Raw genomic sequence first — 16,536 nt, 5'->3', positions numbered from 1 at the left:
TATTAGCTAAAAAAAGAAGAATGTGGTCACTTGCAGCAGCTATATATTTAGCAACAGTCTGCAAAGCCCTAAGCCCGGCCTAGAGGCTGTTTTCTGCCATACTCCCTGCCTCTGTAACTGTCTCTAGACTAAATGCAGAATGTATGTGATACAAACCGCAAACAAAGGGTTAGCCCCTAGGGGGACTGTTAGTATGATGGTTCAGCATCAGCACCAGTGTCAACATTGCAGGACTCTGAGTAGTTATAATGTGCACACACAGGCCTGGATGACTGCTCTCTCCCTCCAATCAGAATTGTCCCAGAGCTGTGCAATGGGGTCAATGTGCCGAGCATGGGGGCGCGTGTCCTTTTATAACCTCTGATGAGGTAATGCGGTCCACCACTAACAGAAATGCCAATACCAAGATGGCTACGACATTACAGAGATTGGCAGGTTTAAAATTCAAATCTAAGCCCCAGCCAATGCTCGTCGAGGGCCAAGCACATCCGAGCACCCAGATACTCAAGTGATATCTGAGTATCAACGAGAATGTGCGCTCATCCCTAGTGCTGAACAAAGAAAGATCCCAGAGTGAGTAAATGACGAAACACCAAACAAAAGAATAAATCAAGTTCTGTTAACAAATATACTGAAACTTCCTAAAGGTAAGCAAAAGATGGGTGCAAAGTTTAGAAAAGGTACAGCAAAGCGAAAAGCTGGAAGCTCACAGACTGGCACCAAACATCAGTAGAATATAAGAACATCCAAAAACATCTATCACCAGCAGGAAATGCCAGCAGGGAGTCAGAATATAAAGCTGCACTCAAAAGGTGATAGGTGAACAAATGAAAACACTCGTGTTAAGCTAAGCAGACTAGCCAGTAAAGCAGAGACCACACATCCAGAGACAAGGTGTCTCCTGTAGCTCAGCAGAGAGATAAGCAGACCACAAAACACAACCTCAAGGGATCAAATCCAGGATGTCCTAGTGTAAGGACTTACCCTCTGGTTGAGCAGTAGAGATGGTGATCGTTTCGACAAAATCTAAGGAAAGAGATAAGAATGGAAGATTGTGGGCTATCAAGGACAAAGTAGTAAAATCCATAATATAGACTTATGGTTTTGTCTTTTCTTCTTCAAATGAAACTTATCCTAAAGTCAAAGGTCCTATCTAACAATTGTAGGTTGTCCTTAGAAGAGAAACCATTTAAGAGGTAAGCATAACTTTTCACGATGTAAAATTGTTAGTTTTTTTCTCCAGAATTTAGGACTCACTTTGACCTAGGACTCTTATCTTCTTAACATTTGTTCGTGTTCTCCAAACTCCTCTGTCTCTGTCCATCTCCAAACCTGTTTCTGTACCTTACTCCAGATATGTCTGTCTTCCTCCAGACATGGTTTCTCCTCTAGACAGCCCTGTATTCCTCCTCCAAACTCCTATGACCTCCTCCCTCCATGCTCCTCTGTCCTCCCCTTTCAGATTTCCACTGTCCTCCCCTCCAGACTCTTCTGACCTCCTGCATCCTTGTTCATCCATTTCCTTCCTACTCCTCTGTCCTCCTCCAGACCCCTCTGTCCTCCTCCTCCTCCAGACTTCTGTCCAGGGTGGCCTGGCTGACAGGTGCTTTATCAGTGTGTATCTTTTAAACCACCATGTGTAACCAGGCACCTAACGACTGGGCGGCCATAAACAGTTACTATGATAATAATTGTTTAAAGCCGCTGGTTGCCAAGGGCTTTAGCAGCACTGTACCTCCAAATCTGCGGCCACACTCACATAACAGCATAGTGTGCATGTCTGCTGAAGACGCTTCTTCCTACCCACTGGAGAGGAGTGCTGGACTCTGAAGGACTGAGGAGCGATGTACTGTAGGATGGGGCTGTGTCTGGTGGGGTTGATTAGCAATGTACTGTAGGATGGAGCGGTGTCTGAAGGTGCTGAGGAGCGATGTACTGTAGAATGGAGCGGTGTCTGAAGGTGCTGAGGAACGATGTACTGCAGGATGGAGCTGTGTCTGGTGGGGTTGAGGAGCGATGTACTTGTGGCGCCCCTAGGGGTATTTGCCACAAAAATAGTTATTGACACCAAATACAAATATTAAAATAGCAAGACTGCACTACCATCTCTGTTATGGACCTGGTGGTTAGGAGCACCCGGAATGACCTGATGGTTAAACTATCACACAGGACAAGCTCTGGGAAGTGGGAGCTCTGCTGACCGCAAGCCCTAATCCTATCACACACACACTAGAAATAGCCGTGGAGCGTACCTAACTCTGCCTAGACGCCTCTTCACAGCCTAAGAGCTAACTACCCCTAAAGATAGAAAATTAAGCCTACCTTGCCTCAGAGAAATTCCCCAAAGGAAAAGGCAGCCCCCCACAAATATTGACTGTGAGTTAAGATGGAAGTCACAAACACAGGAATGAAACAGGTTTCAGCAAAGGAGGCCAGACTTCACTAAACAGACTGAGGATAGAAAAGGTATCTTTGTGGACAGCACAAGAAACTACAAAAAGCCACCCAGAGTGTGCAAAAAGACCCCCGCACCGACTCACGGTGCGGAGGTGCCACTCTGCATCCCAGAGCTTCCAGCTAGCAAGGCAATATCATGATAGCAAGCTGGACAAGAAAACAAGATCAACAAATAAACTAGCAGGGACTTAGCTTCTGCTGGAGTAGACAGGTCATCAGAAAGATCCAAGAAAGATCTGAACCAATACTAGGACATTGACAGCTGGCATAAAGTAACGATCTGAGTGGAGTTAAATAGGGCAGCCAGCCTAGGACTAAACGAGGTCAGCTGAGGAAGGAATCTCAGAACCAGCAGCTCCACTCACAGCCACCAGAGGGAGTCCATGGACAGAACTCGCCGAAGTACCATTCATGACCACAGGAGGGAGTTCGAGAACAGAATTCACAACAGTAACCCCCCCTTGAGGAGGGGTCACCGAACCCTCACAGAGCCCCCAGGCCGATCAGGACGAGCCAAATGAAAGGCACGAACTAGATCGGCAGCATGAGCATCAGAGGCAACAACCCAGGAATTATCTTCCTGACCATAACCCTTCCACTTGACCAGGTACTGAAGTTTCCGTCTCGAAATACGAGAATCTAAAATCTTCTCCACCACATACTCCAACTCCCCCTCAACCAACACCGGGGCAGGAGGGTCAACGGAGGGAACCATAGGCGCCACATATCTCCGCAACAACGACCTATGGAACACATTATGGATGGCAAAAGAAGCTGGAAGGGCCAAACGAAATGACACAGGATTGAGAATTTCAGAAATCTTATAAGGACCAATGAAACGAGGCTTAAACTTAGGAGAAGAAACCTTCATAGGAACATAACGAGACAACAACCAAACCAAATCCCCAACACGAAGTCGGGGACCAACACAGCGACGGCGGTTAGCGAAACGTTGAGCCTTCTCCTGGGACAATATCAAATTGTCCACTACGTGAGTCCAAATTTGCTGCAACCTGCCCACCACAGAATCTACACCAGGACAGTCCGAAGGCTCAACCTGCCCTGAAGAAAAACGAGGATGGAAACCAGAATTACAGAAAAAAGGCGAAACCAAAGTAGCCGAGCTGGCCCGATTATTAAGGGCGAACTCAGCCAAAGGCGAGAAGGACACCCAATCATCCTGATCAGCAGAAACAAAGCATCTCAGATATGTTTCCAAAGTCTGATTGGTTCGTTCAATTTGGCCATTTGTCTGAGGATGGAAAGCTGAAGAAAAAGACAAATCAATGCCCATCTTAGCACAAAAGGACCGCCAAAACCTTGAAACAAACTGGGAACCTCTGTCCGACACGATGTTCTCCGGAATGCCATGCAAACAAACCACATGCTGGAAAAACAATGGAACCAAATCAGAGGAGGAAGGCAATTTAGGCAAGGGTACCAAATGGACCATCTTAGAGAAGCGATGACAAACCACCCAGATGACCGACATTCTTTGAGAGACAGGGAGATCTGAAATAAAATCCATGGAAATATGCGTCCAGGGCCTTTTCGGGACCGGCAAGGGCAAAAGCAACCCACTGGCATGAGAACAGCAGGGCTTAGCCCGAGCACAAGTCCCACAAGACTGCACAAAAGAACGCACATCCCGTGACAAGGAAGGCCACCAAAAGGATCTAGCCACCAAATCTCTGGTACCAAAGATTCCGGGTTGACCAGCCAACACCGAACAATGAACCTCAGAGATAACTCTACTAGTCCATCTATCAGGGACAAACAGTTTCTCCGCTGGACAACGGTCAGGTCTATCAGCCTGAAACTCCTGCAGCACCCGCCGCAAATCAGGGGAGATGGCAGACAAAATTACCCCTTCTTTGAGAATACCAGCTGGCTCAGGAACTCCCGGAGAATCAGGCACAAAACTCCTTGAAAGGGCATCAGCCTTCACATTCTTAGAACCCGGAAGGTATGAAACCACGAAATCGAAACGGGAGAAAAACAGCGACCATCGAGCCTGTCTAGGATTCAACCGCTTGGCAGACTCGAGATAAGTCAGATTCTTGTGATCCGTCAAGACCACCACGCGATGCTTGGCTCCTTCCAGCCAATGTCGCCACTCCTCAAATGCCCACTTCATAGCCAACAACTCTCGATTGCCCACATCATAATTGCGCTCAGCAGGCGAAAACTTTCTAGAAAAGAAAGCACATGGTTTCATCACTGAGCCATCAGAACTTCTTTGAGACAAAACAGCCCCTGCTCCAATCTCGGAAGCATCAACCTCGACCTGAAACGGGAGCGAAACATCTGGCTGACACAACACAGGGGCAGAAGAAAAACGACGCTTCAACTCCTGAAAAGCCTCAACGGCCGCAGAGGACCAATTGACCACATCTGCACCTTTCTTGGTCAAATCAGTCAATGGTTTAACAACACTAGAAAAATTAGCGATGAAGCGACGATAAAAATTAGCAAAGCCCAGGAATTTCTGAAGGCTCTTCACAGAAGTAGGCTGAGTCCAATCATAAATGGCCTGAACTTTAACAGGGTCCATCTCGATAGTAGAAGGGGAAAAAATGAAGCCCAAAAATGAAACCTTCTGAACTCCAAAGAGACATTTAGACTCCTTCACAAACAAGGAATTAGCACGAAGGACCTGGAACACCATTCTAACCTGCTTCACATGAGACTCCCAATCATCCGAAAAGACCAAAATATCATCCAAATATACAATCATGAATCTATCCAGGTACTTTCGGAAGATGTCATGCATAAAGGACTGAAACACAGATGGAGCATTAGAAAGCCCGAATGGCACCACCAGGTACTCAAAATGGCCCTCGGGCGTATTAAATGCTGTTTTCCATTCATCGCCCTGTTTAATACGCACAAGATTATACGCCCCTCGAAGATCTATCTTGGTGAACCAACTAGCCCCCTTAATCTGAGCAAACAAATCAGACAGTAGCGGCAAAGGGTACTGAAATTTGACCGTGATTTTATTGAGAAGGGGGTAATCTATACAAGGTCTCAGAGAACCATCCTTCTTGGCCACAAAAAAGAACCCTGCTCCCAACGGTGACGACGACGGGCGAATATGCCCTTTCTCCAAGGACTCCTTTATATAACTCTGCATAGCGGCGTGTTCTGGCACAGACAAATTGAACAGTCGGTCCTTAGGAAACTTACTACCAGGAATCAAATTAATAGCACAATCGCAATCCCTATGAGGAGGTAGGGCACTGGATTTGGGCTCATCAAATACATCCCGGTAATCCGACAAAAACTCAGGGACTTCAGAAGGAGTGGAAGACGAAATTGACAACAATGGAACATCACCATGTACCCCTTGACAACCCCAACTGGACACAGACATTGATTTCCAATCCAATACTGGATTATGGCCCTGTAGCCATGGCAAACCCAAAACGACCACATCATGCAGATTATGCAACACCAAAAAGCAAATATCCTCCTGATGTGCAGGAGCCATGCACATGGTCAATTGAGTCCAGTACTGAGGCTTATTCTTGGCCAAAGGCGTAGAATCAATTCCTCTCAATGGAATAGGATACTGCAAGGGCTTTAAGAAAAAACCACAGCGCCTGGCAAACTCCAAGTCCATCAAATTCAGGGCAGCGCCTGAATCCACAAATGCCATAACAGAATAGGATGACAAAGAGCAAATCAGAGTAACGGACAAAAGAAATTTAGGCTGTACCGTACCAATGGTGGCAGACCTAGCGAACCGCTTAGTGCGCTTAGGACAATCAGAGATAGCATGAGTGGAGTCACCACAGTAAAAACACAGCCCATTCTGACGTCTGTGTTCTTGCCGTTCAGCTCTGGTTAAAGTCCTATCACATTGCATAGGCTCAGGCCTCTGCTCAGAAGATACCGCCAAATGGTGCACAGCTTTGCGCTCACGCAAACGTCGATCGATCTGAATGGCCAAAAACATAGACTCATTCAGACCAGCAGGCGTGGGAAATCCCACCATAACATCCTTAAGGGCTTCAGAAAGACCCTTTCTGAAAATTGCCGCCAGGGCACACTCATTCCACTGAGTAAGCACAGACCACTTTCTAAACTTCTGACAATATACCTCCGCTTCATCCTGACCCTGACACAAAGCCAGCAAGATTTTCTCTGCCTGATCCACTGAATTCGGTTCATCATAAAGCAATCCAAGCGCCAGAAAAAACGCATCTACATTACGCAATGCAGGATCTCCTGGCGCAAGGGAAAATGCCCAGTCTTGAGGGTGACCACGTAACAAAGAAATAATGATTTTTACTTGCTGAATGGGGTCACCAGAGGAGCGGGGTTTCAAAGCAAAAAACAGTCTACAATTATTTTTGAAATTCAGGAACTTAGATCTATCCCCAGAAAACAAATCAGGAATTGGATTTCTAGGCTCTAACATCGGATTCTGAACTACATAATCTTGAATGCTTTGTACCCTTGCAGTGAGTTGATCCATACAAGAGGACAGACCTTGAATGTCCATATCTACACCTGTGTCCTGAACGACCCAGAGATTAAGGGGAAAAGAAAGACAAAACACACTGCAGAGAAAAAAAAATGGTCTCAGAACTTCTCTTATCCCTCTATTGAGATGCATTAACACTTTACGGGCCAGCTGTACTGTTATGGACCTGGTGGTTAGGAGCACCCGAAATGACCTGATGGTTAAACTATCACACAGGACAAGCTCTGGGAAGTGGGAGCTCTGCTGACCGCAAGCCCTTATCCTATCACACACACACACTAGAAATAGCCGTGGAGCGTACCTAACTCTGCCTAGACGCCTCTTCACAGCCTAAGAGCTAACTACCCCTAAAGATAGAAAATTAAGCCTACCTTGCCTCAGAGAAATTCCCCAAAGGAAAAGGCAGCCCCCCACAAATATTGACTGTGAGTTAAGATGGAAGTCACAAACACAGGAATGAAACAGGTTTCAGCAAAGGAGGCCAGACTTCACTAAACAGACTGAGGATAGAAAAGGTATCTTTGCGGTCAGCACAAGAAACTACAAAAAGCCACGCAGAGTGTGCAAAAAGACCCCCGCACTGACTCACAGTGCGGAGGTGCCACTCTGCATCCCAGAGCTTCCAGCTAGCAAGGCAATATCATGATAGCAAGCTGGACAAGAAAACAAGATCAACAAATAAACTAGCAGGGACTTAGCTTCTCCTGGAGTAGACAGGTCATCAGAAAGATCCAAGAGAGATCTGGACCAATACTAGGACATTGACAGCTGGCATAAAGTAACGATCTGAGTGGAGTTAAATAGGGCAGCCAGCCTAGGACTAAACGAGGTCAGCTGAGGAAGGAATCTCAGAACCAGCAGCTCCACTCACAGCCACCAGAGGGAGTCCATGGACAGAACTCGCCGAAGTACCATTCATGACCACAGGAGGGAGTTCGAGAACAGAATTCACAACACATCTCCGGCCAGAAGGGGGAGCTCCAGAGACTCCCCTTGATCTATTCTGGTCTGAGAAAAGGACTGGCAGTTGGGTTGAGGATCTGAAAGTGAGAGGTCGTATAACTGAACTCCTAACAGCCCTATGACGGATTATAGGCCCGTAATATCCATAGTAGGAAAAGAGGAATAGAGAAAAAGGACATTGTGAGAACTGGGTAGCAATAACCTCTACCCAGAATAGGCGCAGAGATGGATACCGGATCCGTGGCTATATTCATTATACATAATACAGCAACCGGAAGGAAGTGAGGTGATATCAGCTTCACTAGGGTAAGACGCAGCAACAGACACAGAGTTCAGCGGTACTCCCAGAGGGGGTAAGCCGACAAAAAAAGGACTCGGGTTGTCCGTCGGACCAGAGCACAGAAGAGACAGATTGGGTCGGCAGCCGGGTCACATACAGCAGCAGGACCATACAGAAACTGCGCATAATAAGAGGTGGAAATCCTGACAGGGTCAAAGTAATTCAGAGTTTTTAAACAGACTCCTGTGACAGTATTGGTTGCAAATCCCTTTTTTTGTTAAAGTAAACTGGTTAAACGTTTCAGCGCCTCAGTCTTTCATTTGGACAATAGCCATCGATCCAGGATCGGGGTCATCACAGCTGAGAGGACCTGCTGCTGATCAAGTAAGTGTCTGTTCCTTCATGATATCCCTTACATTGTGCATCGCCTGAGGCCACAGCACCGGGTCAAGCCACTAGTGACATCCCCCTCAAGAGACGGACCTCATTGATCTGGTGCTGGGTACCTCGGTCTCTCGGGCGTCATAACTGGCGTCACGAACAGGATTGGGCCAGCCCGTACACCGGGTATTGTGTGCTGTAATTGGAGTCTGAAACTGTGAAAATTTGGATGAAAAATCTTGGAAATTGACTTTGTTAAAGAAAAACCCGTTCCCCAGTGAAAACTATTGAAAGTGACTTTTCTCCATTGGTTATAATGGGGTAAAAATGGCCGCCATCCCCTGATGTGATCGTGATAACCATTAGGCACAAAACTGTTAATCGAGCTACGTCATTACCCAAGCCCCAGTCTAACTGAAAAACTTCAAAATCCACCATCACAGAGCGTGCGGCAGTTAGAGGCAGCAGGGGGCGCGTCATTGTCATCCTGCTGCACAGAGGAACGAATCTACATTATCTAGACAGAAGCTGGGACCGGAGGGGTCTGGATTAACTAAGGGGGTACAGTATGTCACAGCACGGAGACGCCGCAGCACCCGGCGACGCTAATGCAGCTGAAAGACAGCGTCGATAGAGAGCCTGGCAGCGCAGGAGTGGCGCCCATCATGCCGGTGTTGATGCCATTTACCCCGGGTGGCCCGTGGCTTCCAATGTATGAAGGTGAACCTAATACCCTTGACGGTTTCAGGGAAAAGATGCTGGCTCATTTTGATATGTTCCCCGTGGGTGAAGCTCAGCGTGTTAGTCTCCTGATGATGCAGTTAAGTGGCCATGCTAAGCGAGAAGTCACGGCATGGGCAACTGATCTAAAAGGTACTGTTGAACGCATATTTGCTGGATTAAAAGCTACATTTGAAACCACTGCCAGCAGCAAAGCTAAAGTATGATTCTTTAATTGCAAACAAAAAGCTAATGAGGGCGTGAGAGATTTTGCCTTAAACCTGCAGGAAGCCCTTAAATCACTTACACTGGCTGAACCCATTTTTAACACAGGAGCCGATAAACTGCTAAGAGATCAATTTAGTGAGGGACTCTACACCCCTTCTCACCGGGGGCATGTGAGTATGCTTGTTTTTAAGAACCCTGAATTGACATTTGCCCAATTAATGGAGAGCGCTATACGTCTCCAGCTGGCAGAGGCACCTCGGGATCAGGATCTCACACAACCCATGGCAGATGCACTTCAGCAACGGGGAATGCCAGTGACATCAGCTACGTCCGGTGCCAGTGCTAAGTCCCTGGGGCCCATTACTAATGAAGCCCTTCAGCAAAAGCTTGACTCTTTAACTGATGTTGTTGCTTCAATGGCTAAAACCATGCAGGAGATGAGAGAACCCAAGATGGAGTTGGTAAACCGTAGAGAGGATGTTCCATGGATGAGGTCCCGGAGATACCCGACATGGAGAGGACGACCCCGTGACCGCTACCATCCGGATGGACAGCCCATTTGCCGCCGTTGCCAGCAGCCAGGCCACTTTGCACGAAATTGTGATTTAAACGGAAATCCCCTGGGAATGCGGGCGCTTCGCAGGAATGAATTTTCACGGCCCAACACCCTGGCACGACAGGTACATCGGAGGACGACCCATCATCCCTATCGTGCTGGACGGAATTCCACTCAACGCTTTGCTCGATACAGGTTCCCAGATTTCATCTATACCATATATCCTTTATAAGAGGTACTGGGCTGAGGTAGATATTGATAAAGGACCCTCTGATGTTGAACTAGATATATGGGCCAGTAATGGTAAGTTGGTACCGAAACTAGGATTCAGGGAGATGACCATAAAGATTGGTAAAGCAGAATTGAAGAAACAGGGTATAATTGTCGTTGATGTTGACCGACAGAACTGTGAACCAACTGTATTGATAAGAATGAATGTGTTAGAGAACTGCTTTTCCGAAGTTATTTCTGTCTTACAACAAATTGCTGAAACTGCCCGATCCTGCCAGCAGAGAGTTCTCCAGAGGGAAATAAAAGTATTAATGTTAAGGCAACAGATAGAAGTTGCAGGTGGAGAAATCGGCAGTGTGAGGGTGAGTGATCCTACGTCTATTGTAATCCCACCAAAAACAGAAATGCTGGTATGGTGTAGAGCGGCCATTGGTACTAAAGGACGAGACTATCAAGCCTTAATAGAACCAGCGTACACCGACAGCAGGCCCACTATACTCACGGCACGAGGGGTGGTCGAGGTACACCGGGGACGGGTGCCGGTACGACTTTTGAACTGTGGAGAGGAAGAGGTCACTTTGCCAAGGTACGCTACAGTGGCAAAGTTATATACTGTTGACAACAATGCCATCACAACCGTTGAGCCCTTAGAATCGACCTGTCAGGTGGAAAATAACGGCTCAGATGAAGAATCGGAGGATTGGTGCCAACAGCTAGACGTGGGTGTAGATTCAACACCTACCCATCAAAGACAAGGGGTGTATAGATTAGTGACGGAATATAAACAGGTCTTCAGTAAACACCCATTGGACTTCGAACGGATAGAAGGGGTGGAACATACAATCCCCACCGGTGACCATCCCCCGATAAAAGAAAGATATAGACCCATACCGCCCGCTCACTATCAATGCGCGAAGGACATGCTGAGAGAGATGAAACAGGCCGGGGTAATAAGAGATAGTTGTAGCCCTTGGGCGGCCCCTCTGGTGATTGTCAAAAAATAGGACGGAACCATGAGAATGTGCGTAGACTACCGGCGGATTAATAACATCACCCATAAAGACGCCTATCCCTTGCCTAGGATAGAAGAGTCCTTGACTGCTTTGAAATCTGCTAATTATTTTTGCACCTTAGACTTAACAAGCGGGTATTGGCAAGTCCCTGTGGCTGAGAGAGATAAAGAAAAAACGGCATTCACCACACCAATGGGTCTAAGCGAATTTAATGGCATGCCGTTCGGACTCTGCAATGCATCCGGTACTTTCCAGCGACTGATGGAATGTTGCCTCGGACACAAGAACTTCGAGACCGTCCTCCTGTACCTAGATGATGTGATCGTCTACTCAAAGACTTACGAACAGCACTTAACAGACTTGGCAGAAGTGTTCGAAGCCTTATCCAAGTATGGTATGAAAATCAAACTATCCAAATGTCACCTTCTCAAGCCAAAGGTACAATACTTAGGGCACATCGTGAGTTCGGAGGGAGTAGCACCGGATCCCGATAAAATAACTGCCATAAGGGATTGGCCAAGACCTACCAACGCAAAAGAAGTGAGGCAATTCTTGGGATTAGTGGGTTACTATCGTAGATTTATAAAAGGATTTACCAAATTGGCAGCGCCCTTGCAAGATACTTTGATAGGGCAGACGAAGAAACCTTCAAACCGAAACCCTCCTTTTCAGTGGAACGACGAAAGAGAAGACTCCTTTGAACAACTAAAGAAGGCACTAACCGGAGAAGAAGTTCTGGCGTACCCGGATTACCATCAACCTTTCATCCTCTACACCGATGCCAGTAATGTGGGATTGGGAGCGGTGCTGTCACAAAAGCAGGAAGGTCGGGAGAAAGTCATCGCCTTTGCAAGTAGAAAACTCCGGCCTACTGAAAGAAATTCAGAAAATTATAGCTCCTTCAAATTGGAGCTACTGGCAGTAGTTTGGGCTGTGACTGAACGTTTCAAACACTATTTGACCGGTGCAGAATTTATTGTCTATACTGACAACAATCCGTTGACCCATCTAGACACGGCTAAATTAGGTGCGTTAGAACAGCGATGGATAGCCCGGTTATCTAATTACAACTTCGTGATCAAGTATCGAGCAGGTCGCAAGAATGGAAATGCCGATGCCCTATCCCGGATGCCACACTTGAGAGATGTAGAAGAAGAAACGGGGGAGCTTGAAAAAATTGAACTACCAGCCTTTCATCAGCCCAAGGTAAAACATCATCAGTCAAATACCTATCAGAAACAACAAGAAGTGAATTTTAATCCGTTAGCACACCATAGATGGGCTGACACTCAAGATAGCAATCCGGCTGTGAAGCTAGTGAAGGAACTATTGACTGAGCAAAGTGCATATCCCTATAAGGATGCCCCAGAAGAGACGTATCAACTCTGGAAAGAGAGAGGCAAAATGTTCCTGTATCAAGGGAAACTCTGTAGAAGATACACCAATCCGAAAACACATGAATTGGTTTGGCAGATTATCGTGCCTAAACAAGATGTGAGGATGGTCCTCAAAGCTTACCACAATGGTGCTGGTCACTTTGGTTGGAAAAAGCTAGAAGTACTTCTGAGAGAAAGATTTTATTGGGTCGGGATGAGAAAATCAATCGAACAGTGGTGTAGAAACTGTGGCCCGTGCAACCTCAGAAGGAACGATCAAAAGAGCCAAAGGGCACCACTGCAGCCCATAATCACCAAACAACCACTTGAACTGGTAGCCATGGACCACGTGAAGTTGACACCGAGCCGGTCCGGTTACTTCTATGCCTTGACCATCGTGGACCATTATTCGCGCTTCTTGGTAGTAGTACCTGTAAAAGATCTTACTGCAAAAACAGCAGCCAAAGCGTTCCAAACGTACTTTTGTAGACCCCATGGATATCCGGAACAGGTTCTCACTGACCAGGGTACAGCTTTTGAATCAGAGATCTTCAGAGAATTCTGTAATATGTATGGTTGCAAAAAGATCCGGACGACGGCCTATCATCCGCAAACAAACGGCTTATGTGAGAAGATGAACCATATTGTGATAGACCTACTAAAGACTTTACCTGAAACGGAAAGGAATCAATGGCCAGAGAAATTGCCTGACTTGGTGGATCTGTATAATCATGTCCCGGTGAGCTCTACCAACTGCACCCCAGCTTATCTTATGCGTGCAAGACCCGGCCAATTGCCAATCGATCTAGAAATGGGAATTCTGAAACCAGACGCAGAAGTTCAAGACTCCAATTGGGATGTCGTACGGCAAAAGCAGTATCGCCAAGTGCAAGAGAGTGTGGAAAGAAGCCTCCAGCAAACCAGAGAAAGACAAGAGCGAACTTTCAACCAGAATGCTCTAGCAACTCCATTAAGACCGGGTGACCAAGTACTCAGGAGTAGTGTTGAGCATTCCGATACCGCAAGTATCGGGTATCGGCCGATACTTGCGGTATCGGAATTCCGATACCGGGATTCCGATACTTGCCGCGTATCGGATACCGGATTCGGAAGTTCCCAGATTCAAAATGCACAAATTCAGCCAATGAGAATGATTTCAAGTGTGGGCACATCCTGTTCAGCATGGAGGGCATGAAACTACTGGCATGGCTGTGATTGGCTGCTGAAATGATGTCATGATGCAGTTTAAAAGTCGCTGGCGCCATTTTGCGATCACTCTGCTGTGAATTCAGTTAGTGACAGGACGCTGTTTGCTGACTGAGGGACAGTTTAGAGATAGCGATTTGCTTCTTTGTGCTTTCCAAAGGCTAATTTAGCAACCGCTGTGTTCACCTACTATTCACCTTGCTTTTGCCTTGTAGCGCTGTTTTCACAGCGATCTGCAAGGTCTGTGTGTGTGTGTGTGTGAGTGCAGCCCACTCTCTAGTCTGAGTGCAGCCACATAGGCCATCCATAGCTGGTTTTATTCAGTTCAGGGAGGGTGGTTCATTGCCTCATACTGTTCTTTTTTTTTTTTTTTTCCAAGTAGTGTAGTCTGCTGCTAAGTTTTAACAAAAAATCCTATTAGTGTCTTTCCACCCGTCTCCAGCTAATTTGTGGAAAAACACTACATAGGATAACGTAGAGGAGGGTTTTTGGGCCTTGCAGCGCCGTTTACGGCTGTCTGCACGGTCTCCGTGTGACTGCAGCTCGCCTTGTAGTCTGTGAGCAGCCATAGCCTGGTTGTCTCCAGCTCAGGGTTGTTCACTGCGTCATACCGCCAAATCAATTTTCATTTTGTTTTAAGTAGTGCAGGCTGCTGCACATTTTTTCAAAAAATTCCTATTAGTGTCTTTCCACCCGTCTCCAGCTAATTTGTGGAAAAACACTACATAGGATAACGTAGAGGAGGGTTTTTGGGCCTTGCAGCGCCGTTTACGGCTGTCTGCACGGTCTCCGTGTGACTGCAGCTCGCCCTGTAGTCTGTGAGCAGCCATAGCCTGGTTGTCTCCAGCTCAGGGTTGTTCACTGCGTCATACCGCCAAATCAATTTTCATTTTGTCTTAAGTAGTGCAGGCTGCTGCACATTTTTTCAAAAAATTCCTATTAGTGTCTTTCCACCCGTCTCCAGCTAATTTGTGGAAAAACACTACATAGGATAACGTAGAGGAGGGTTTTTGGGCCTTGCAGCGCCGTTTACGGCTGTCTGCACGGTCTCCGTGTGACTGCAGCTCTATCTGTTGTCAGTTCAGCCCCCAAAAAAGAAATAAATAATAAAGTTCACCAAACACACCAGTTACACCACTTTACATTTCTGTAGGCCACATTAGCTCATATTAAAGTCTAGTCCACACTTTAGAAAATTAGTGTTTCTTATACCTGTTAGGAGGAGTTGTTCAGGAATAAGCACACAAAGCCGTTAGTACTTTTCTGCTTATCTTTATCAGTCACCCGAGATGAAGAAGGCAGTGAGTAAGGCACGTGGGCGTGGGCGCGGAGCAGGGAGGGGACGTGGGGATTCTGTGCCCGCTGCGGGCACCAGTGACTCATCGGCACCCACTTTCACAAGGGAACAGTCATTCATGCGCAGCTTTGTCGCAGAGCGCCGTACACCGCTGCTGCGTGAAGACCAAATAGAAGCCGTTGTCGGATGGATGGCAGCTAATGCATCAACTTCAATTAGTGCCACATCCTCTCAGACACAGAGCACTGGAGAGCAGCCATCTGTCTCTTCACCACCTGCCAAATTGCCCAGGCAGACAGATAGCCCAGGACAGGAGCCGTCTCTACTTCTGTTCTCTGAATCTCTTGGCTTGGAAACAGGGGGCCAGCCAAGCAGCATTGGAGAAATGGAAGAAGAGGCAGGGTGCAGTGATGCCCAACAGCTTTTTCTCTCTTCCTCTGAAGAGGCGGGTGGCCCAGTGGCTCCGGTCACCACATCGCAGGCCGCATCCGCTGATGATGACACTCAGGTGCCACTTACTGGTGCGTGCTCTGCTGCTGAGACTACCCAGGAGGAGCAGTTGGGGGCAGAGGGTAGTGTAGATGATGAGGTCCTTGACCCATCTTGGCGTGAGGGACAGGAAGGTGGTGGGAGCAGCTCTGAGGAAGAGATTCCCCGTACGGCCCAAAGAGGGAGAGGGAGGGGGAAGACTGCGGATCCTGCAGCCTCCGCTTTGGCACCCGTTAGGAGCATGTCTCTTCCAAAAGCCAAAAAGGGCGCTCCCAAGACTTGCAGTGCCTGGGCCTTTTTTGACACAGTTGCAGATGACATTTGCTATGTCAAATGCAAGGTGTGTCATCAGAAAGTCAAAAGAGGTCGAAATGTCAGCAGCCTCAATACCTCCAACATGTGGAAACATGTGCGCAACAGGCACGCGGCGTTGTTAGAAAAACACACTGAAGAGCTAGGCCAACCAACAGCGGCAGCTACCACCTCTTCAGCTCGTGTTGCCTCTTCCTCCAGCTCACACGCAGCTGGTTCGGCTTCCTCCCAGGATCGCCGTGGAAGAACCTCTGGCCCTGTTGTCCAGAGACCCGCTGTAATTCCACCCGCAGCACCACTTTCCCAGTCATCCACACACTCCCAGCCCAGTCTACAGCCATCGGTAGTACAGGCATGGGAGAAAAGGCGGCCTTTCTCGTCAAACCACCCACGAGCACAGGCTCTGACTGCAGGCATTGCCAAACTTCTGTCACTGGAAATGCTGTCATTCAGGCTGGTGGAGACTGACAGCTTCCGTGACTTGATGTCATTGGCAGTCCCCCAGTACAATGTGCCCAGCCGCTTTTACTTCAGC

At 47.4% G+C, this 16,536-nt stretch overlaps 1 protein-coding gene across 2 annotated transcripts in view; it reads right to left on the bottom strand.

Moving 5' to 3' along the window:
• LOC143793286 (uncharacterized) overlaps positions 1-16,536 on the bottom strand; it is a 105,226-nt gene that overhangs the window by 51,095 nt on the left and 37,595 nt on the right. The window contains exon 3 of one of the 2 annotated variants that reach the window (XM_077280134.1): positions 985-1,026. The exons of the other annotated variant lie outside the window; for it this stretch is intronic. Within the exon in view, the coding sequence (XP_077136249.1) occupies positions 985-1,026 (42 nt within the window). The remainder of the gene's footprint in view (positions 1-984; positions 1,027-16,536) is intronic. 2 annotated transcript variants of the gene reach the window in all.

This window comes from Ranitomeya variabilis, chromosome 1, assembly GCF_051348905.1.
Source record: "Ranitomeya variabilis isolate aRanVar5 chromosome 1, aRanVar5.hap1, whole genome shotgun sequence".
Classification (NCBI taxonomy): domain Eukaryota; kingdom Metazoa; phylum Chordata; class Amphibia; order Anura; family Dendrobatidae; genus Ranitomeya; species Ranitomeya variabilis.
Note: the sequence above shows the minus strand (reverse complement) of the source record. Positions and strands in the feature narration are given on the sequence as shown.